The 24,793-nt window shown below is 40.4% G+C and overlaps 1 protein-coding gene across 1 annotated transcript in view; it reads left to right on the top strand.

Annotated features, from left to right (window-relative positions):
- Positions 1 to 22,937, top strand: part of LOC137622360 (ras-like protein 1) — a 47,767-nt gene extending 24,830 nt beyond the window's left edge. Inside the window, exons 3-6 of the mRNA XM_068352952.1 lie at positions 3,391 to 3,504; positions 14,652 to 14,794; positions 16,624 to 16,784; positions 18,570 to 22,937. Of these exons, the coding sequence (XP_068209053.1) occupies positions 3,391 to 3,504; positions 14,652 to 14,794; positions 16,624 to 16,784; positions 18,570 to 18,632 (481 nt within the window). The 3' untranslated portion in view covers positions 18,633 to 22,937. The remainder of the gene's footprint in view (positions 1 to 3,390; positions 3,505 to 14,651; positions 14,795 to 16,623; positions 16,785 to 18,569) is intronic.
- The last annotated feature ends 1,856 nt before the right edge of the window (positions 22,938 to 24,793 follow it).

The following is a 24,793-nucleotide window of genomic DNA, read 5'->3' as shown; positions in this document are numbered from 1 at the left end:
AAGCGACTCAAACAACCACACACCAACATCTTTCACAAAGCCGTAGCTTCGATTCGACTTCATGCCTGGAGACTATCCAGCATCTCCTCACTGAGAGAGGATTGTCGCAACAAGTTGCGAACGGGATGTCTGGACACCTGCGTAGGTCATCCGCAGGGGTCTACCAGGCAAAGTGGCGAGTTTTCTGTGGTTGGAGTCGTGGAAGGGGTATCTCTCCACTTGATACCACTATTCCAGCAATAGCGGAGTTCTTCGTATATTTGCGGGAAGAATGCACCTTACAGTTGTGGCAATGAAAGGCTGTCGCTCAGCCTTAAGTCTAGCCTTCAGGCTCAAAGGAGTGGACATTTCTTCCTCACTGGAACTTTCCCTACTCATACGAAGATATGAACTTACCTACCCTCAGTCGGAAGTGAGACCTCCTCCAGGGAGCGTGGTTCGAGTTCTCAGGCCTCTTAAGAGACCTCCCTACGAACCGTTACACCAGGCTTCAGATCGCTACCTAACTTGGAATGCGATGTTCCTTCTAGCTTTGGCCTCGGCCAGCGAGTCAGTGAACTTCATGGTCTCTTGTATGACATCGCCCATGCAAGGGGATGGGGGGAGGTAATGTTCAGATTCGTCTCTGAGTTTGTTGCTAAGACACAGAATCCGGGAGTTCCGGATCCTTGATTTGACTTTCCAGATTTCGAGTCTTCGTTCTGTAACAGATGACCCAGACCATCCCCTACTGTGTCCAGTAAGGAGTCTGAGGTTATATCTCAAAGAACGGCTGCAGTTTGTCCCCAAGTGCAAGCTTTGTTTGTGAGCACTGGGAGAACAAAGAGGAGGGTCACCAAGAATACTATCTCGGCATGGATTCATAGGGTGATCCATCTGTCCTTGAATCCTGACCCTCCTCCGTCATGTCGCCTTAGAGCGCATGATGTCAGGGGCGTAGCTACGTCCCTGGCCTTCAAGAAGAACTTTTTCAGTGACGCAGGTTCTACAAGCGGGAATGTGAAAGCGTCAGACGACCTTCACAACCCACTACCTGCAAGACGTGACACACAGGAGGCTCGATACGTTCTCTATCGGCCCTGTGATGGCTGCACAACAGCTGGTTTAAAACCTCAGGCTCCTTAATGGACAAGTAGCAGAAGGTTGAGGGCATTGTTACCCGGTCTTAGTCTGCATGAATGAAAAGGTTTGTCTGGCCCTTATTCTTTTCTTAATCCTACCCTCTCTTGGGGAAAGCAGCATCCTGGGTTCTCTGCATAGCTGACCTTGAACCACTGCAGGTAAACCATGTTTCCTTGTGCTCCTAGTATTAAGTTAATACTGTCACGTCCCCATACCCTGACGAGGTGGTATTAGGAGAGTCCTAGCCTAAAGTTGCCATCTAAAGGACTTCAGGTCAACTACCTAGGACTGGTCACACTTCATACCTTCACACACAGCTTACGCAGGCCGCAGTCCTTGCACAGCAAGGTTCTAGTGAGGTGCAGGGACTCCTTATCGTTGAGTACTGACACACTCAGATACTGAGTCCCCGGGCAAAGCCAAAAGCCAGTATGGCTGGGGTTTTTCCACCCTTCCTAAGGGTTGAGTCACCCATATTAAATAGCGTGGTTTGTATTTCAGTTACGGAACAAATGACAAATTCGGAGATAATTTGTATTTTTCCTAACTATACAAACCTTAGCTATTTAATCAAACTTGCCCGCCAGCCCTATCCCCCATGAAGTCCTACTTCTAAGCAAAGTGAGCTCAGCACACAGGTGTGTGAGGGGGGGGGGGGGGGGTACCAGGCTACCCTCCCTTCCCCCCGGTAACTAGCAGTGGGGTAGTAAACCCTCGTTAAATTTTTAATGTCTCGTCATTTCAGCTACGCCGAAAGTAATACCCATATTAAATAGCTAAGGTTTGTATAGTTAGGAAAAATACAAATTATCTCCAAATTTGTCATATTATGACCTGACCTGAATCTCATGACATCCACATTTATAGGACTTAGGAGAAGCAGGGTACTAAGTCCTAGTTTACACCTTGCCCAAGGAATGGCATCCCATTTCAGAATTATAGGTTTCTTAAAACTTAAAATAAGGAGCTCAGATGAGTGGCTCATTTGAGAAAATTTGGTTTCTGAGCATGGTAAAATACCATATTGTCTGGAGGTATCTATAAGATCTTGACTATTTCCTGACAGTCAAGGAATATTGCAATACATTAGACAACACTGGCAAAGTGAAGGACACACTGGACCTTGATTTTACTCAATATAAGAATTAAAAGCAATACAAAGGTCTTTCATGTTTGAATACAAGCAACAATAATGATAAAAACAATGTCTACACACTTATACAAAGCAACTTACAATCCTTAGACTAAAGATAAAGTTGGTCAACATGGCAGAGCCAACACACCATGCAAGGCTAAGTACCCTCCAGGATAGCCACTACAACTAAAGGGAGGACATTAACGGTGCTTTTGAAAATGAATAACAGACGGGAAGATAAAGAAACAGATAGGGAAAAGACAGCCTCTTTATGAATCTCTAGGCATCCATGGCCCTTCTATCAAGCCTGCCCAACACACCATTTAAAAAAAGACAGGAAGAGAAAACAGAAAGAGTAGTGTACCTGAGTGTACCCTCAACCAAGAAAACTCTAACCCAAAACAATGGTAGGTAGTAGATTAGCCAGTTGGCCAGGGCACTAGCCACCTGTTGAGATACTACCACTAGAGAGTTATTGGGTATTTTGACTGGTCAGACAGTACTACATTGATCATTCATTCTGGTTACGGCTCATTTTTCTTTTGTCTACACGTGCATTGAATAGTCTGGTCTGTTCTTTACATGTTCTTCTCTGTTCTCATACACCTGACAATACGGAGATTACATAACAGTTCTTCCTCGCTCAAGGGGTATGCTACTGCAATGTCATTGTTCAGGGGCTACTTTACTCTTGGTAAGAGTAGAAGAGATTCTTTAGCTGTGGTAAGCAGCTCTTCTAGTAGGAGGACACTCCAAAGTGAAATCATTGTTCTCTTGTCTTGGATAGTGCCATAGCCTCTGTAACATGGTCTTTCACTATTTTTTTTTTTCATTCCTTTATTTTTCACTCTCATGAATTACTTGCAGCCTACCAACATGTTTTGACCTTTTTGTTTGCTCAAGGAAATAATTAGATTAATGGTAATTCTCAGATTTATAGAGACATAGATATTATTTATTTGCTTAGATTTTTCATACTCAATTATGTAATAACCAAAAGTTTCTTGAATTATGGGAAATTTATAGATTTTCAAGTTTGTGGTTGCTGGACAGAATATATTTGTGGACCATACTCTTGTTGTATATTGTAATTTTTATAATTAATGTTAATTAGGAATAATTTTTCCCACCAGTTTTGTCGACGAGTACGATCCAACGATAGAAGATTCATATCGGAAGCAAGTCGTCATAGATGGGGAGACCTGTCTCTTAGACATCCTTGATACAGCTGGGCAAGAAGAGTATAGGTACGTATTGTGTATGTTCACCTATTAAAGTTGTGATTGTCAGTAATATGCACCATTGTTCTTTAATGCGAATATTACAGTACTTAAGTGAAGGGAAAAACTGCTTTTTATACTTTAAACTAGGTAGTTAGCAGTATTTGGCAGCTAGGCCCCTCCCACTCTCCAATTAGAGTAAACTTTGCTTTGACTTCGGCTGCAGTTTAGTACTCACGTATTGGTCTACTGCCTCTTTATCTGGATTTGTTCCAGCACAACATATAAACCTTATGCTGTTTAATATGCATTATTTATTTAGGCAAAGCTGAAACTAGCTGAAGCTTTTTGTAAACAGGGTTTAACTACCCACCGCTAGTTAGTGAGGGTGGAGGAGGGTAGGTTAGCTCCCCAGCTCCCACCAGCACTAGCAACTAACCATCACTTTAATTCAGCTCAGTAGAGAAAAGACGTCGTTTTTTTCTCTTCTACGTATCTTTTAACCGGTTTTACGTTTAGAAGCAACTGGCCTAAAGCTTAATAAAAAGTTCCTTTTTCAATATTAAACTTACCCGATAATCATGTAGCTGTCAACTCCGTTGCCCGACAGAATTCTATGGAGGGATACGCCAGCTATCACAATACTAGAAGGGGGTGTATATACCAGCGCCACCTGTGGCCAGGTACTCAAGTACTTCTTGTTGACACCTCCTCAATTATTCCTCTGTCGTGCTTCCGGCAAGACGTTCTGGGATACGCTTATGTTCTTGGAGTATTTTCACGACTTTGGTGAAGTATTTCTCTTTGATTTCGGCTGTCGCTTTACTGGAAACTTCTATATTAGCTTAGTTAGCTTTTGGAATTAATTTGATTAATTTTGGTGACGAGAGAGTATGAACTCTCGTTCACCTTTCAATGGCCGACCCTTCCCTTAGACGGAAGTGTTGGTGTCTAAGAGAGTATAGACTCTCTTTCTTAATTTTGCTTAACAAAAGTTATAGATTTATTTTATATCTCTCCGCCTCTTATAGGCCTCTTCGATTAACTTCCTTTTATTATAAACTCATTAAAATTAATTTTTATATTTGTTTATATTCGACCTTCCTAATAGTAGGCGGTCTTTTACCGAAGTTAATTAACTTTGAGCCCGTCATTTCGGTTTTACCTGTTATCATATTATGCTATTTCCGCCACAGAGTTTGAAAGAATTTCTTTGACAGTCTCGTACTGTTTTCAAAGTTGAACTAACGTTTTGTTTTGTCTCTGCAGTTGTTGACGTTCAGAACGTTCAACTTGCACTCTATCGTTACGATAGAGAAAGAATGTTCACGGTTTCACGTTGCAGTAAGAGTAACCGTGTCTAGCGTTTTGTTCATTCTTTCTTAACTTAATGGTTTTGATCCTAATAAAGGAACTTTTCAGTTTTTTCCTTTAACAATAATATGTTTTAACGATATATATGATTGGGCTCTTCTCTCAGGTTCTAAGTCAAGAGAGAGAGAGAGAGAGAGAGATAGAGACGGAGGGAGAAAGAGGATAAACGTTTCATTCAAGCCTGCCAGGCGTACGAGTAACGTCGTTATCGTTTTTGCTCTTCTCCCTAGTCTCTTTAGGGGAAGAAACTAAACGTTTCTAGAGTGATCTAGTGTTTAGTCTCTTTCCAGCCACTGAATTATCTTTCATTAGATTTTTCTGTTACATTGTAATTCTGTTTTCGCAATTACTAACTTTGAGAAAGGATAGAATTGCGTATTTCAGGTACAAACCACTTAAAGTTTCGAGTTCAGTGAAATAAGTGCAAACAGAAATCAAAGTGATAAGTGATTAGTGCGTGAGGGTACTTTTGTGCGCGCCAGTCGTCCTCCCAGTCCGGGACCTCTTGCAAGCTCCCAAGCCCAGGGGAGAAGCAATGTCGAAGGGCATAAGGGTTCAGCAGGCCTTGATCGGCGCACAGAAGTATCCTCGGTGGTTGTGGGCGTGTCTTACCGAGACCGTCACTCCCACCCGCAGACGATTGAGCCCTTATTTTGCTCGTCTGCAGAAGAGATTAGGGGAGAAAATAAAGGCAGAGTAACGCTGGTCTCAGGTCTCAAGACCTCTTAAACGTTAAGTCCAGACCTATGCCAGACGTACGAAGTTAAAGTTCACAACCCGAATGCAGTCTTGGGTTAGCTCTGACTCTCCTCAGTCATCAGTTGATTACACCGCCTCCGCCTACACTCCCCCCCCGCCTATGATCGCTCCGCCTGATCGCAGTACCACCTGCCAGGCGTACGATGTTGTGAACTCTACTACAGTCCATGCAAGCACAGCTTTCGGACTTGATGCGTGAGTGTCGGGCTGAGAGTGTTGCTCCTCCGCCTCCGCCTACACTCCCTCCACCTACACTCGCTCCGCCTGATCACAGTACCATCTGCCAGGCGTACGATGTTGTGGACTCTACTACAGTCCATGCAAGCACAGCTTTCGGACTTGATGCGTGAGTGTCGGGCTGAGAGTGTTGCTCCTCCGCCTCCGCCTACACTCCCTCCACCTACACTCGCTCCGCCTGTTCGCAGTACCACCTGCCAGGCGTACGATGTTGTGGACTCTACTACAGTCCATGCAAGCACAGCTTTCGGACTTAATGCGTGAGTGTCGGGCTGAGAGTGTTACTCCTCCGCCTCCGCCTACACTCCCTCCGCCTACGCTCGCTCCGCCTAATCGCAGTTCCACCTGCCAGGCGTACGATGTTGAGCCACGTGCTGAGTTTGCTGTTTCCTGTGGTGTTCAGCCTCCGCCTTCCTTAAAGCAACCTTTACTTTGGGATCAGGAGGATTATACCTCTCTTCCTCCGCCTCCACTTGCTGCTCCACCAGTGATGCAACACTCGGTTGAGGTACAACAACCTCTCCCGTCCATGAGTCAGTCTCCTCAGCTCTCGCTGCAGCGAGCTCAACCCTCCACAAGGCAAGCACCACAACACCTTAGCCTTGCGCCTCAGGAGCCTCAGCTTGCGAGACATTTACCTTGTTCTGCGCAGCCTCTTCCTCATCGCGCTCCGCTCACACCACAGGAACTGGAACTTGCTACTCCGCTTCCGCCAACCGCTCAGCAAGCGCAACCCTTGGGTTCAACCACTCATGCTAGGAGTCAGCCTCCTCCACCCTTGCGCCTTCCTTCTGCTTGTCTTTTATTCAGCCTTTGCAGACTGAGCCTCAGGTGTTCCCTCAACGGAGTCTTGAAGAGGAAACCACAACTATTGTTGTTCCAGCTCGTTCTGACTCTGCTGTTCAGCATACCTTACCTCCATTTTCATACCATGGTTTAAACCCCATGCAAGCATGCATAAAGCACTCTAGCACTGGTCATGGAATTTCTGAGAAATGTTAAACGCCATGCACACGCTCTGCTTTCCTTACAGCAGGCTCTGCTTACAGCAGGCTCTGCTTACTACAGGCTCAGCATACAGCATGCTCTACATTCAGCATGCTCTGCATACAACATGCTCTGCATACAGCATGCTCTGCATTCAGCATGCTCTGCATACAACATGCTCTACATACAGCATGCTCTGCATACAGCATACTCTGCATACATCATGCTCTGCATACCTTACCGCATGCTTCTCAACACATCTTGGGTTGTTGCCAACTCACTAGACTGTCAAGCAGTTTCATAACGTTGCCTTCTAGTCTGCTGCTTTTGCACCAGTGAACCCTCACTCAGAGAACTTAGCTTTTCTAGGATAAGGTCCCTGTAGATGAGAAAGTTCTTTTCTCCCTCCTTCTGATATTCCCTTGAGGACTCTGTCATTTGGAGGGAGCCTTTAGCTGCATAACCTCTTATGGACTTTTATTTAAGCATAACATGCTTACAGGGAAGGTAATGGTTCCACTTCAGCCGCTAATCCCGTCTGTTACCACACCTGCTCCCATAGACCTTGAGCTGTGTTGCATGACATGCAGTCCAAGCTTAGTCCTTGTTAGAGGATTTTTTGTTTACGGAGTCAATGTGTCACGGGGAAGACGTTCAACAACCAACAGAAGTGACTTGTTGTGACGCAGTGCGGCAACCTCAGCAACCCGTTAAGGAGTTGTCTGTACGACCCAGACAGTCTAGACAGATTCGGGTTGTCACTGTACTTCCTCGCTTGCCCATGATTGACAGTTTACAGACTGTGCAGCAGTATCATGATCTTGTGTCCGGCTCCGTCAGACGACTGGCTTTTAAGAGCTCCCACAAGTCGTCGCTGTCTGGAGATTTTCAAATGGACTATGGATCTGACCAAGGAACTGGGCCTCCTGGTCAATTTTGAGGAGTCTCAGCTCGTTCCATCCCAGACCATTGTCGCCTTGGGTATGGATCTTCAGAGTCGAGCTTTTCGAACTTGTCCGTCGGCCCCAAGGATCTTCCAAGCCCTAGAATGCATCCAGAGCATGCTGAGAAGGAACCGATGCTTAGTCAGGCAGTGGATGAGTCTAACAGGGACACTTTCATCGCTGGCCCTGTTCATCGAGTTAGGGAGACTCCACCTCCGCCCCCTTCAGTATCATCTAGCTGCTCACTGGATAAAGGACATGACGCTAGAGACGGGCTCAGTTCCTGTTTCCGAAGAGATGAGGTCTACTCTAACGTGGTGGAAGAACAGCATTCTTCTCAAGGAAGGTCTACCATTGGCTGTTCAGACCCCCGACCACCGTCTCTTCTCGGACGCATCGGACACGGGCTGGGGTGCGACACTGGACGGACAGGAATGCTCGGGAACATGGAATCAGGAACAAAGGACACTTCACATCTATTGCAAGGAGTTGTTGGCAGTTCATCTGGCCTTGATAAACTTCAAGTCCCTCCAGCCTAACAAGGTGGTGGAGGTGAACTCCGACTACACCACAGCCTTGGCTTACATCTCCAAGCAGGGAGGGACTCATTCGAGGAAGTTGTTCGAGATCGCAAGGGACCTCCTCATTTGGTCAAAAGATCGAAAGCTCACGCTGGTAACGAGGCTCATTCAGGGCGATATGAATGTCATGGCAGATCGCCTCAGCCGGAAGGGTCAGGTCTTCCCCACAGAGTGGACCCTTCACAAGAATGTTTGCAGCAGACTTTGGGCCCTGTGGGGTCAGCCAACCATAGATCTATTCGCTACCCTCGATGACCAAGAGGCTCCTCTTGTATTGTTCTCCGATTCCAGACCCAGCAGCAGTTCGCGTGGATGCCTTTCTGCTGGATTGGTCCCTTCTCGACCTGTATGCATTCCCGCCGTTCAAGATTGTCAACAGGGTACTTCAGAAGTTCGCCTCTCACAAAGGGACACGGCTGACGTTGGTTGCTCCCCTCTGGCCCGCGAGAGAATGGTTCACCGAGGTACTGCAATGGCTGGTCGACGTTCCCAGGACTCTTCCTCTAAGAGTGGACCTTCTGCGTCAACCTCACGTAAAGAAGGTACACCCAAACCTCCACGCTCTTCGTCTGACTGCCTTCAGACTATCGAAAGACTCTCAAGAGCTAGAGGCTTTTCGAAGGAGGCAGCCAGAGCGATTGCCAGAGCAAGGACGACATCCACTCTCAGAGTCTATCAGTCTTAATGGGAAGTCTTCCGAAGCTGGTGCAAGGCCAATGCAGTTTCCTCAACCAGTACCACTGTAACCCAGATTGCTGACTTCCTGTTACATCTAAGGAACGTAAGATCCCTATCAGCTCCTACGATCAAGGGTTACAGAAGTATGTTGGCAGCGGTTTTCCGCCACAGAGGCTTGGATCTTTCCTCCAACAAAGATCTACAGGACCTCCTTAGGTCTTTTGAGACCTCAAAGGAACGTCGGTTGTCCACTCCAGGCTGGAATCTAGACGTGGTCCTAAGGTTCCTAATGTCATCAGGATTTGAACCGCTCCAATCAGCCTCTTTTAAGGACCTCACATTAAAAACTCTTTTCCTCGTGTGCTTAGCAACAGGTAAAAGAGTAAGTGAGATCCACGCCTTCAGCAGGAACATAGGTTTCACATCTGAAACGGCTACATGTTCCTTGCAGCTCGGTTTTTTGGCTAAAAACGAGCTTCCTTCCCGTCCTTGGCCTAAGTCGTTCGAGATCCCAAGCCTGTCCAACATGGTGGGGAACGAACTGGAGAGAGTACTTTGCCCAGTTAGAGCTCTTAAGTACTATCTAAGAAGGTCTAAACCATTACGAGGACAATCAGAAGCCTTATGGTGTGCTATCAAGAAGCCTTCTCTACCAATGTCTAAGAACGCAGTTTCTTACTACATCAGGCTTCTGATTAGAGAAGCAAATTCTCATCTGAAGGAAGAAGACCTTGCTTTGCTGAAGGTAAGGACACATGAAGTGAGAGCTGTGGCTACTTCAGTGGCCTTCAAACAGAACCGTTCTCTGCAGAGTGTTATGGATGCAACCTATTGGAGAAGCAAGTCAGTGTTCGCATCATTCTTTCTCAAAGATGTTCAGTCTCTTTACGAGTACTGCTACACCCTGGGTCCATTCGTAGCAACGAATGCAGTAGTAGGCGAGGGCTCAGCCACTACATTCCCATAATCCCATAACTTTTTAACCTTTCTCTTGAATACTTTTTATGGGTTGTACGGTCGGCTAAGAAGCCTTCCACATCCTTGTTGATTTGGCGGGTGGTCAATTCTTTCTTGAGAAGCGCCAAGGTTAAAGGTTGTGATGAGGTCCTTTAGTATGGGTTGCAGCCCTGTATACTTTAGCACCTTTGAGTTGATTCAGCCTCCCAAGAGGAACGCTGCGCTCAGTAAGGAAGACGATCTTATTAAAGGCAGAGTAACGGTTCAAGTCGACTTCCTTACCAGGTACTTATTATTTCATTGTTATTGTGGATAACTGATTATATGAAATACGGGATACTTAGCTATCCTTTAGTCTTGTACACTGGTTTTTCACCCACCCCCCTGGGTGTGAATCAGCTACATGATTATCGGGTAAGTTTAATATTGAAAAATGTTATTTTTATTAATAAAATAAATTTTTGAATATACTTACCCGATAATCATGATTTAATTGACCCTCCCTTCCTCCCCATAGAGAACCAGTGGACCGAGGAATAATTGAGGAGGTGTCAACAAGAAGTACTTGAGTACCTGGCCACAGGTGGCGCTGGTATATACACCCCCTTCTAGTATTGTGATAGCTGTCGTATCCCTCCATAGAATTCTGTCGGGCAACGGAGTTGACAGCTACATGATTATCGGGTAAGTATATTCAAAAATTTATTTTATTAATAAAAATAACATTTTCTTTCACTGCTGCTTTCCTTGGGGCTCACGGGTTCCCTGTGCAAGGCAATGTAGTAAGAGGTCTTTGGCCTTGTTTGCTGTTGCTGCTCACCCAACGTTTGCTCTGCTTTGTTGGGCGGGAGTCAGCAGTGGCTAACAAGAACTCCTCGGAGTAACTTGTCAGGTAATCCGTACAGGGTGAACCCAGAAACGAGCTTCAGCTTCGTTTCACTGGCAACACTCAATGTCGACCTTCAACTTGGGCTTAGCTCATTGAAGGGAAGCAGAGAGTTCTGCCCCCAGGTTCGCCTCTAGATGTTAGTTATTTTAACTTTTTGAGGGAGAGTCAACCTCCACCATGTGTTGGGCAATTTTCCCTTATGAGGGAGAGGGCCTCCACCAGCCACTGGCCAGCAATCTCCTCGCTTGCGGGGAGAATTGCAGACAGTGGCAGCTGAGGATGGTAGGCTCTCCCGTCCGCGAGAGAGACTACCTTTATCTATGTGGTTTCTCCTTCAGGGGATTCATCCGTCTGGAATCGTTCATGCCTTGTCCTTTCTCTCCAGAGCTTGTTAACGAATGAGTTAGGTGATTGCATACAATTCCTACTCATCGTTGCTGAACCCTCAGGGTACGAAACGAGTCTCGTTGCAACTTCCTTCTTGGATCTTTGCTGCAGATGTTTGAGACTGTCATCGGCTTGCTGCCTCTCCTCTACCATCGATGAGTCTTGTAGGTCTTAACTCTTCGGGGTTATTGCCACATCTTGCCTTTGGGCACAACAAAGCTCATAGAGCTATGTGAAGCCAAGCCCTTCAGGACCTGCCCCTTGTAGTTTCAAACTCTAACTAGGAAGAAAATTTTAGTCTTCGAGTCCTGCACAGCCTTTTTTGTTCCCTTCCGAGGGGATGACATAAGGCTACTCACCAACCCCTTTTTTTGGGGGGTAGGATGAGCAGGAGTGCTCAAGAGGAATCATATGTAGTGTTGCATACTTGCCCACTAAACTCTAGCAAGATGGGTAGACGAGCTCTTCTGCTTGACGAAGGTCTTTTAGCAACCCAGGTTGATTGCCTCGCCTTAATACTCATGGCGGGTTTTGCGAGGCCTTCGCCTTTGTACATTCATAGCACAGAGGAGCACCCCAGCTCAAAAACCAACCAGTTGGTTAGGACTTACCTAAGGGTGAGTCTTCCTTATAAAGAGCGAAATGGTTTGCGTTTAGTTACGGAACAAATGATATTTGAAAGTAATTTATATTTTTCCTAACGAAGCAAGCCTTGAGCTCTTAATACAAATTTGTCCTGCCAGCACCTATCCCTGCAAGCCCTGCCTGTAATCAAAAGTGACGATAGAACACAGGTGTGTGTGTGAGAGTGGGGGTAGCTGGTACTACCCTTTAACCCCCTTCATTAACTAGCAATGGGTAGTTATACCCCGCTAAATGTCTTATGGCTAGACTTCTAGCTTTGCTGAAAGTATATTCCCTATAAAGAGCTCAAGGTTTGTATCTTTAAGAAAAATACAAATTACTTTTAAATTTGTCATATTTAAGAGAGTTGTTAGGCTGCCAAAATAATAGTAACTAAAATTTTTTCATCTAATTTTATTACTCTTACATCAAGAGAAAGTTACTTGACATACAAAAGTTAATACCAAAGTAAGAGGCCTCCTTCCTGAGGCATAATGTGATTCTTGGCTACAGTTAGCTAATTGTTATTCTTACCTGAACAAGCTTCCTTTCAATTCAAACTTGGATCTTGCCAATGCTGAGAAATAAGTTTGAGGGAACTTTTGCAAAGTGAAACTTAAAAAATTTTAAATTTCAGCTAAGGTGTCAGTTATAGATTATTTATGGCTTGGAGCTCTTGCTAAAGATAAAATCATGCCCAGACACAAATTAGAATAAAACAAGTCATCACAAGTATTATTATTACTAGCTAAGCTACAACCCTAGTCATAAAAGCAGGATGCTATAAGTCCAAGGGCTCCGACAGGGAAAACTAGCCCAGTGAGGCAAGGAATTAAAATAAATTATAGAAGTACATACATATACCAAGGCACTTCCCCCAATTTTGGGGGATAGCCGACATCAAACGAATGAAACAAAAAGGGGACCTCTCCTCTCTACGTTCCTCCCAGCCTGACAAGGGAATCAACCGAGTTCGGCTGGTACTGCTAGGGTGCCACAGCCCACCCTCCCCCGTTATTCACCACAGATGAAGCTTCATAACACTGAATCCCCCCTGCTGCCAACTCCACGGTCATCCAAGGCACCAGAGGAAGCAGCAGGGCCTACCGGAACTGTGTCACAATCGCTCGCCATTCATTCCTATTTCTGGCACGCTCTCTTGCCCCTCTCACATCTATCCTCCTATCACCCAGAGCTTTCTTAATCCATCCATCTGCCCAAACCTTGGCCTTCCTCTTGTGCTTCTCCCATCAACTCTTGCATTCATCACCACCTTTAGCAGACAACCATTTTCCATTCTCTCAACATGGCCAAACCACCCCAACACATTCATATCCACTCTTGCTGCTAACTCATTTCTTACACCCGTTCTCACCCTTACTACTTCGTTCCTAACCCTATCTACTCGAGATACACCAGCCATACTCCTTAGACACTTCATCTCGAACACATTCAATTTCTGTGTCTCCGTCACTTTCATTCCCCACAACTCCGATCCATACATCACACACAGTTGGTACAATCACTTTCTCATACAGAACTCTCTTTACATTCATGCTCAACCGTCTATTTTTTTTACTACTCCCTTAACTGCCCCCAACACTTTGCATCCTTCATTCACTCTCTGACGTAAATCTGCTTCCACTCCACCATTTGCTGCAACAACAGACCCTAAGTAATTGATCCACCTCCTCAAGTAACTCTCCATTCAACATGATATTCAACCTCGCACCACCTTCCTTTCCCGAACATCTCATAACCTTACTCTTAGCCACATTAACTCTCAACTTCCTTCTCTCACACACCCTTCCAAATTCTGTCACTAATCGTCCAAGCTTCTCTTCCTCGTCTGCAACCAGTACAGTATCATCCGCAAACAACAACTGATTTACCTCCCATTCATGGTCATTCTCGTCTACCAGTTTCAAACCTTGTCCAAGCACTCGAGCATTCACCCCTCTCACCACTCCATCAACTTACAAGTTGAACAATTACGGCGACATCACACGTCCCTGTCTCAGTCCCACTCTCACCGGAAACCAATCGCTCACTTCATTTCCTATCCTAACACATACTTTACTACTTTTGTAGAAACTTTTCACTGCTTGCAATAACCTTCCACCAACACCATATAACCTCATCACATTCCACATTGCCTCCCTATCAACTCTATCATACACTTTCTCCAGATCCATAAACGCAACATACACCTCCTAACCTTTTGCTAAATATTCCTCGTATATCTGCCTAACTGTAAAAATCTGATTCATACAACCCCTACCTCTTCTAAAACCACCCTGTACTTCTAAGATTGCTTTCTCTGTTTTATCCTTAATCCTAGTAATCAGGTACTAAACTATATTCGTAACTGTTGTGATTTTTGTAACAATAATTTGTTCTTTTTATTGCACAGATTATTACTTATTTCATTTGTCAAAAAGGTAAACCAAGAGCTCATCCTTAGTTATTCTAAAAGGTGATAGAAAACCTTAATTTGTTGACAAATGTCACAAAGTAACAATATTTGATTTTTCTTTGTAGATTCATACCTTAATTGGGAAAGTGAATACCAGTTTGAAAAAAAAATTCAATATTTTAAATTTCATGAATATTTTTGTGAATAAATTTGATTATTGTGTGACACATGTAATGTTTGTGTTATGCAGTAGGATTTTTGCCTATTATTAGACATTTCCAATTCATCCTTCTTTAGTGACTATTTTTATTTAATATATTTTTTATATTTTTTCATTGCAGTGCAATGCGTGACCAATATATGAGGACAGGAGAAGGTTTCCTACTAGTTTTTGCTGTTAATAATGCCAAATCTTTTGAAGACATTAGCACGTATCGGGAACAAATAAAACGAGTCAAGGATGCAGATGTGGTTCCCATGGTTTGTGAGTATTATGCATGTTTGTAATCATCAATACTGTTGCTTTAGATTTTTTAATATAAAAGTCTCTCAGACTGACACCCTTATGTCTGTAATATCCAAGAAGGGCTTGGCCTTCCTTAGGTCTTGCTGCTTTTTGATGGAGCATGTAGCTAAATCTACTTCACTCCAGATGTCCCATGGGATTCAGGGGGTTCCCTGTTCCAGCTGTGTAATTAACCCTAGTGGTGATATCCCCCACAGTGTACCCTAGGTAATAAAAGCAGTTAAGGCGGCCTTCGCCCCTAGTGTAAATTTGACTCTACACTAGTTTTATTTAATTTGATAATAGATCGATACTATATTAATCTAAAGAAAGTACACTGATACGAGAAATATTTTCTTAGAACAAATATATTTTCTTTCACATTATGAAAATGAAATACTTTTGCTTGGTAAGTTAGTATATTTTTCCATTTCTTGCAAGAAAAATTAAATGGGTTTTACTTATTTTGTAAGTCATTCTTTGTCGAGTTCACATCATATTTCTGGCGGAAGGATCGCTAGCAAACCAAATGATTTCCTTTTGGTGTGTTACCGAGTGATCTTGTTACAACATTCCCTTCATCGAAACACCGAGTAGCAATATCAAGTGTTTAGTGGTCTGTATCAGTAGTTATGAGAATGGTGCTACTTACCGTAAATTTTAGAAAAAAAAGTCTGACGTCATATTTCTGGCAGAAGGCGAGTGGAAAATCAAGTGATTTCCTTTCAATGTGTTACTAATATTCCCTTAATCGAAACATTGAGTAATGATACAAAGATTTTCTAATGTCGAAAGAAATGTCAAGATCTAACAGTGAATTAGAAATAAAAAGAGAGAGAGAGAGAGAGAGAGAGAGAGAGAGAGAGAGAGAGAGAGAGAGTGTGTGTGTGTGTGTGTGTGTGTTCATATGATGACTAATGCTTATGTAATTTTTTTAATAAGAAAATTATATAAACAATGCCATGTGCATAATCGCTAGTGAAATATGAAGGCTTAATAATGAACTAAAATTTAAATACTGTATGAAGCTTTAAAAACGAACTGAAATTCAAATACTGTATGAAGCTTTAAAAACGAACTGAAATTTAAATACTGTATGAAGCTTTAAAAACGAACTAGCCCTACGCACACACGACCACACACAGAAAAAGAGAGAACATATTTGTATGATTAATAATAATGGCTATAAACGTGCTACATGAAAACTATGATATCATGTAACATACTGGTGCTGATGTAATATTCATCATGATTATATTTCAAATAAATGTAAGAAATTATATAAACAATATGCCATTCATATGTGCCCATTATCTTAAGATCAAGAGCACAGCTGATCATAACCAAAGATAAACAAAAAAGTTGGTAATTGTTGATTGCTAAAATGTTTCTGAAATTTATGCTTTCTGGACACTTGGTCATCTTGATTTTAATCTTAACCTTCAATTTTCACAAGGGTCTATATATAGATGACTGCTTTTTTATTATGAAAATGGCATAGAAATGAGACGTTGCATTGATGGGAAAGAGATTCTCTGCTCACTTAGGGAAGCCCTATCTAGGTAAACAGGGTGTCAATACTGTGTAAATGGTGTACAGTAGGTGCACATATTTTGGAATTCTCATTCGTACTTCTCCATGAAAAATGCCCATGATTCAAATTTTCTACCCGCAAGTCTATACAATGCTTGTAGCCCAATTCAAATTTGTATGTCTATCCAAAGTTAGTTGTAATCCTAGGTACGGATGAACAGTATATGAAGTTTTAATGTTTGTACTGTTTTTGTATAGCATTTAATTTTTTTCAGTGGTGGGGAATAAGTGTGACCTACAAGTGCGTGCCATGGACATGCAACAAGCGCGAGAAGTTGCAAAAAACTACGACATTCCGTTTATTGAGACTTCAGCCAAGACTCGCATGGGAGTTGACGATGCCTTTTACACCTTAGTTAGAGAAATTAGGAAAGATGTGAGTAATGCTATCCATAATAGTTTTTCATTGAATTTAAATAATAGTTTACCTACCTTTCATTTATTTTTATGTTAAATTTCTATGGAAAACAAACTATAAATCAGTAAGAAAAATAGAATAATGTACTGTAAATAGTTACAAGAATACAATAATTTAGTTTTTAAGTATGATGTATCTTTTTTATCACCATTTATTCTTATTCTGTATTGCAATATTCGTGGTCTTCATGCAAATATTCAAGACCTTACAGTTGCTTCCAGAAACTTTGGTTTCTAATGAGGCTCTCATCTGAACTCTTTACAACTGGTTTCAGGAAACCAATAATTTTGAAACTGGATGCCATTCCTAGGGCCAAGGGATTGGCGGTGTATATTAGGACTGAGGACAAGATGATTGGAAAGGCCCTCTTTTATCTTGGTTAATGATTTCAATGCTCACCATAGGGAGTGGTTAAATTCTGTTTCTCCTATGAATTGCCATGGCTTAAGAACTTTGGACTTCACCTCTGAATCAGGCTGTGAGTAAATCATAAGTGAAGCTACTCACAGGTCTGGTAACTGCTTGAACTGCTTGGATCTCATATACACCGACTCCCCTGGTGTTATAACAAGTAAGGTTGGTTTTCTTGTTGGAACATTTGATCATGCCTTGATTTCCTTAGTGGTGAAGATTGAGCTGCCTGTCCCTGATGTATCATACTCATGTCAGATTTATATGAAATCTCAAGCAGACTGGAATGGCATTTCGAGTGATATTTTGGGCTTGAATCAGTCACAATTGTATTGAAGTGTTGATCCTGTTATTCCTTTTGAATGAGAATCTAGTAAAAACAGTTGATAGGTGTATCCATTCTCGTGTGCTAAGGTACCGAGTGAAAGACAAATCATGGTTCAATGATGATTGTAGACGTGCTTATTTGGAGAAGCAGGAGGCCTATCATCTTTGGAAGGGTAACAGATCAAAATTGACCTGGAATAATTATGCTCAACTAACAGCTTTTTCTCAGAGTTTATGCTTCAACTGTAAAGGAATAAATTTAACCATAAAAGAAACCCTTTCTGTTACAACACAGGAACATAAGTGGTGGGCTACCCTTAAATCTGCACTCCTTGGTGTAGATGCAACAGTTCCTCCTTTACTTAAACCAGATGGCTCTGTCACTCCACAATCCAAAGGAAAAGGCAACAATTTTGGCTTATGCGTTTGACAGTAAGCAGAGTAATCAGACACTTTAATTTCCTCATTCCTGTTTTTCTGAGGCTAAACTAACTAGTTTAGGTTTTTGGTCTCATGAAATTAAAGCTCTCTTGATGGACCTTGATGCTTATGGAGGTGTAAACCCAAGTGGTATTTTTCCTTTGTTTTTTATAAAGACAGCAGTTTTGTTAGCTCCACGGCCAGAAATGTTGTGAGGAAATGCTTGATGCAAACATAGGTCATCATGTGCAGCAGTAGCACCCCTGCATGACAATCTACCAAATTTCTTTTTGATTGTCTGGCTGTGGAAAAACAAAACCAGGAGTAACCCAATTAAATGACTCGGAAGTTTGTATCCACATAGGAATAAATTGCCTTACATTGTTTTTTTTAGACATGAATTACTTATTTTAATTATATCATAAGATTTACAGTAATATAAAATAAGAAAATTCCATTTATCTTTTTTTTTTTTCAGATGTAACTACTTATTTTATTTTTTCGGTATCCTGTAACTGTTCAGGTAGTGCTTTTACTAATAATTATCCTAAGGACTTGTTGATATATATTTCCTTTTCTTTGCAGAGGGAACACAAGAAAAAGAAAAAGAACCAGTCAGGATCAAAAAGACCGTGTATTATATTGTAGAGACTTTATTGTGTTGTGCAGACTTTAAAAATATGGCAAAAGTAACTGCATGTCCCTTTACTTGGGCCTAAGTAATTGGCATGCATGCATGTTTTCATCACTCAGTGCAGTATAAGTTTCGACAGTGCTGTATGTTGACGTACAATTCTACCCTCATTCGGAAGTCGATGAGAATGCTGTTGTATGTAGAGCTGTTAATGTGTTTTCATCGAGATCTTAGAGGGGTAAGACTAGTTTGGGGAAAGTTGCAGTTGATGTTTGCTTGTAAAAAATCAAGATTTTTATTTTGCTTTAATTTCTAAAACCACAGAAAATTTTATATGTTGTAATATTATGTTTGACAAAAACAAATTTGATTATTTCGCAATAAACATTACTTATGAAATTGCCCGGTTTGTGGTTTCCATGTATTCGGACAGTTTTTGAGTAATGCCGTTTTATTAGAATATTGAATTTTTTTTTTTTTTTTTAAGTAGATATTTAGAACCAAACTGGCGTCTTCCTTAATGTACAATAATACTCTTGTATATTTTTTTTCTGTATTTTGGTAAAGTTTCTTAATCACATCAATTGGGCGACATGCAAGTTACTATCGTTTTTTTGTCATCTTAAGCAATGTTTAAAATTCTTTAAATTTGAATTCTTAAAAGCAGTTCAATCTTCAGGTAATAATTCATTATTTAATTCACAATATAGGAATGTTCCATTGCCTTGATCATATACTGTACGTCATAGTTTCCAATTTAACCGTAATCATGTGTTATATGAAGTAATTAAATTCATTGTCGATTTATTATCTGTACGTACAAAATTTCCTTGCGTTTAACTGTGCTTATGCAAAGCTTTCCTTTCTTTTATAGATTCAAAAAATAATTTTTAGTTAGTAACAACAATGCAATTCATTTTTTTTTTCTTTTGGATTGTTTATCAATTTAATGAAATTATAAGTAAATACTATACAGGAATAGCATTATAGTACAGACAGTCTTCTTTAAAGGTCAAATATAAATGTTGATATTTTCTTAAGGGTTTTTGGGCATTTTCTTGCGTGCGTTTGTCATTTTCCCCTTATTACAGTTTTTATTCTTAGATCTATGTAGTAGAGTTGTACCTCATAATATTTCAGTGAGTTCAACATTAATGTCCTGTTTAGTTTATCCTTTTTTGAAATAAGGATTATGAACTACCGCGAGACACTCGACTCAAAAGTTGAATCGAGACCGAAAGTTTGTAATGGCTAGTCATTTCTGGTATCCCCTAACATGTAATCCATGTAGTGTGTAAGCTCACCGACTGGTTACCCACTAATTTGATCATAATGACTACAGTACTTTCTTCAATGGAATTGTCAAATTACATGTGCAAGAGTATTTTCTTGAGTCAAATTTACAGAAGCATTGGTTGGAGATAATTACATTCAAATTTTTTTTTACCTCTTTTATGAACTATGTTGCGTAGTTTGCAAATGTTTACAGCTGAGGCAGAGGTGTGAAGCACAGGCTGCTCGTGATGAAATACATAACCACATTACAGTACGTGGAAATTTCTATATTTCAGTGATGTGTGAATCAGTGAAGCCCCTTCTTGTATTTAGTGTGATTCTTATGGAGTCTTAAATGTTCGGTAATGCCTGGATATTGAACTAGCTGTTAGCCAGTCCCAAAGTTATTGCATCAAAGGAGTTTGTAGCAAAATCATTGTTTGACCTTGGAGGTTTTTGTGAATAAATAATTAAGACTTAAATAATTCAAATGTATTGCAATGCATATATTACGTTAGTCTTCAATATTTCTGGATGGAAAGCAAACGAGGAGGCATTGTATGTGACCTTTTGACAGGTAGTATAAAATGCTTTTGTAAGTTGAATATTTAGAATTAGAATTCTTTTATATTGATGTAAACAAGTTGAGATTGATGAACACATACATGGGTTTTTCAAGCGATATGATTGAAAGCACAAAAAGGTAATTTAACTGATGTTTTAAAGCACTAAAATGAATCTTGCACAAATTCGTATTTTGAGTGATTTATGAGTTTTACATGTGTGCATAGTCATTTATCTTATGTAAAGTGGAAAGTGAAGCTGTTGATTTTGTTAGAGCATTGGTTCAGAAGTTCGTGCCTCTTCAATCGCATACATGTTTATACCACATATTTATGCTTTAAAACTGTATACCCTGAATGTGAAGCAAGGTATTCATGCATATTTTAAAATCATTACTTGCTTGGCACAAATGAAGAATGTAAATTTGATTACATTCTCGAAAAATGAAGTGTAAAGGTACTCTTAAAAGTTAACCGAAGATAAAGTCTTCCTTGAAAAATCTTGGATTCGGCAGGTAGTCTTTATGTGAGCGTATATTTTGAATTGTTTTTATAAATTATTAGGTGGCTTTTCATTAGAAATCCAATTAACACTGCCTTTTTGTTATAAAAACAAGATTTCTTGGAATGTGTTGTAAGTTAAAAGAATTTTCATAGGGGAAAATTTTATGATCTCTTTAAAAGTTTTCTCTCAACAATGGCACAAACTCACCTTAATCATCATAGTTTGATTGAAAAGACTTTTTCCAAAAGTACAGGGTTTCTCCAAAATAGATGCAACCCATTAATATGTTAATGATTTATTACTCCGACTATAAATTAAAAAAAGGATTACATGTCCTGGAAGCTGATATAATTTACTGATGACACATTAGAATCCAACAAGCAAAGTTGTCAACTATCCTGATGTGCTCTTCATTCGCGGCATGTATCTTCTGATTGATGGCCACTTTTAAGTTTAGCAATGGATTGTGGATTGTTCTCATACAATTTGTCCTTCAACAACTTCAAGACAGAAAAATCTGGAGGGTTCAGATGGGGTGAATATGGAGACGACGCGGGTTCACAGCACCAGGTGATCAGGGAATCAAGTGGTTGAACCACTACATCATAATGTTTGCTGTATGTGGTTGAGTTGCCCCATATTGTTGAAACCATTGCACAACTCGATTCATGCCAATTGAAGATCCTTCAATATAATTTGCAATAATGCATGTAAAACATCCAGTTCTTGGGAACGTCTTTCTTTTTACGACTCCTTCCGACAGAATCTCTTGCCACATCCGTGTTCTCAGGATACCTTACAGTTAATTTCCTGCCAGCCTATTGAGGTTGTTAAGCAATTCTGTGGCTTGTAATTTCTTAACCCAACGATAAATTTGGCTCTTCTAGGGTCAATTGTTCTGATGCAAAATTGTTTTCCCTCCATTGTCCTAGGCATTTTGATTGGTGGTCGTTACTTTATACCATCTCTCTCGAAATCTGAAAAATCATTGGCCGAGTCATTAGCATTTACACAGGTCCCATGCATATTGAAACCTTTTATATTCATTCACAAAAGCACAATTACTGTCCAAGACAGCTATGATTTCCCTTATCAACTAAAAGTAAACTGTGTGAGTGCAAGTTAAAACTAATTCATAAATGTTCTCAAGCTATGATCCCAATATTTCCATTTCCTCTGTCAAACAGTTTTATGTTGAGATTTGCAATATAGAACTTGTAATCCATTAGCTATTGTATTAACCTTAATTGAAATTAAACGGATTATAACCTACCGTAAAGTTTTTGTAATTTCTAAACTTGGTGTAAGGGTTTAAAGAACTGGGTCAATGTAATCTAAAACTACCTTAAAATTTTTTGGTGCAGCTGGTCACAAAAGTTGAACAGTAATTATGGTGATTATTATACGTGTGTGTGTGTATGCGTGTGTGTAAGCTGATGTTTAGCATTTGTGTCTAGAAGGTAAAATAGTTATTTCATATTTCTATTACTGTATTGTTATTACTGTAAATATTAGTTGCGGAAAAGTGGTAAATTATATTTATTGTGCTGTATTTTGTTTACAGTATATATAATTATATACATATGAATATATTTATATATATACATAAATAATATAAATATGTATACCTAAACATTATATATAAATATATGTACTGCATATAAATATATATAACAGATATATACTGTATATTATATTTATATCTACAGTATATAATACATATATCTAGATATACGTATATTTAGAAATAAGTATATCTAGATATATGTACATCTAGATATACAAATATCTGGATATATATATATGAAATAGTAGAATTTTATTTGCAGTTATATTCCAGCCTGATATTTCCGTGATTTTCTTAGTTTTTTTTTTTTATATATACATGTATGTATAAAGACGGCTTCACTAATTTGCTTATGGTCATCATGGACTTAAACAGTGCAGTTCTAAATTGAATAAATTTAAGCTTTACATTATCTTGTTTCTATCAACCAATACCTTAGAAAAATGCCCTCAGATTTTCAGTTACTGGTGCAGTACTGGGTACAATATGGTGTTTACTCTATTACAAATTACTGAATGAAAGGTGTTTACTGTATTAAAATTTATATATATATATATATCTATATCTATCTATCTATATACATATAAGGTATTGTATAAAAAAATATTGGAAAAGCTTATTAGAGTGAAATATTTCAAATAGGTGATCCCTTTTAACTTCTTATAAGTTTCTTTATCTAGCCATGAAATTTAAATGTCCTTGAGCTTTACTGCAAAACAAGATTAAAAGTATGAAGTTTGTTGGGACAGGCTTACTTTAAACTTTATCACTTGTCAAATCAATTTTCTCTGGGGATTATGCTGCTTATCTTAGTCTGAAATATGACAGTATGAAGGTGAATGATTTAAGTGTTACCATGCCTGGAGTGAAGCTGGTTGGGAAGAAAACAGGATTGACACTTTGTCTTAGGGCAAGCAAAGGATATGGCAGTCCAAGGAGGAGTCGCAGCTTCCAGCTCTGCCTGCCTCCGGTAGGTAAGAATAGGGCTGTTAGGTTAGGTGGTGTTCTTGAGTTTGCTTCTTATTTTAAATTTATTTTTTTCAGTCACAACCTTTGAAATTTAACAACTGGCCCATATCACGAACTACAAAAGCTCTTTCAATATTGTCGTATTTATGACCCCTAAATGAAGAGAGGTAAGGTGTTGGTGGGGGGGGGGGGGGGGGGGGGGGGGCTTATTCCAGGGAAAAAATACTTTAATGAATATCATATTATGAAAGTAAATCATCTTTTTGCTACCTACACGAACCTGAGTCCTTTATTATGGGGATTGATTTTAGTGCAGCAGGAACTCGACAGTTAAAAACTTCAAAACGGAATGTAGGCAATTATTATTATTACTAGTTGGAATAGCACGATGATATAAGCCCTATAAGGGCTTCAACAAAAAAAAAATAGCCCAGTGAGGCAAGAAAATAAATAAACTATATAGTTCTGACTACTGGAATTAACTGCATGCCTAGCATTATGAACAGAATAGTACTGTCCTGGAAGATACGAATGCAAAGGATGGTCAGAATTATTGAAAACCTTATGCAACATGCATAACGAACAAACAATGACGGTGCCAGAGATTAATATCTAGATCGGGAACAAGAAATCTAATAAACTGTAAGTTCCTGTCTATCAAAATAACAAATTTGTAAGTAACTTGTATTTTTCCAAGTATACAAACCTGGAGATATTTATAAGGTATACTTTCGGCGCAGCTGAAAGACGAGCCATGATAATTTTAGTGAGGGATAACTACCCCATCCTCTAGTTAGCGGGTGGGGGGTGGGGTAGACTGGCTATCCCACTCACTCACACCTCTCGGCTGAGTAACCACTTTGCTTTATAGCAGGACTTCTTGGGGGACAAGGTGGCGGGCCAATTTGTATAAATGGCTCCAGGTTTGTATACAAAGAAAAATATAAATTGCTTACAAATTTGTTATTTGTTCCGACGTTGATACAAACCCTCCGCTATTTTTAAGGTGACTTACTCTTAGGAGGGAGGAAGTCCTCAGCAACTGGCCTTGGTCATGACCCGAGGTCCTCTCTATTTCGATCTGTGATCGATAGTAGAAGGGACCCTACCCTCGCTGAAATCAAGTGCCGATATGAGGTAATGCACTGATAGTGGCCTGCAGAAGCTTGTGTGTGAGTGGAACTAACAGTGTGGTTTGTCTTTATCATAGAAACTCGAGTACAGAACCTATTGTTCTTAAAGACTTACCCAATACCCTCCCTTTAAAAGGTATTGAGGACGTAACAAAGTATTCTT

The sequence above is a fragment of the Palaemon carinicauda genome, chromosome 29, assembly GCF_036898095.1.
Source record: "Palaemon carinicauda isolate YSFRI2023 chromosome 29, ASM3689809v2, whole genome shotgun sequence".
Taxonomy (NCBI): domain Eukaryota; kingdom Metazoa; phylum Arthropoda; class Malacostraca; order Decapoda; family Palaemonidae; genus Palaemon; species Palaemon carinicauda.
The sequence above is the reverse complement of the archived record's forward strand: the minus strand, read 5'-3'. Positions and strand labels throughout refer to the sequence as shown.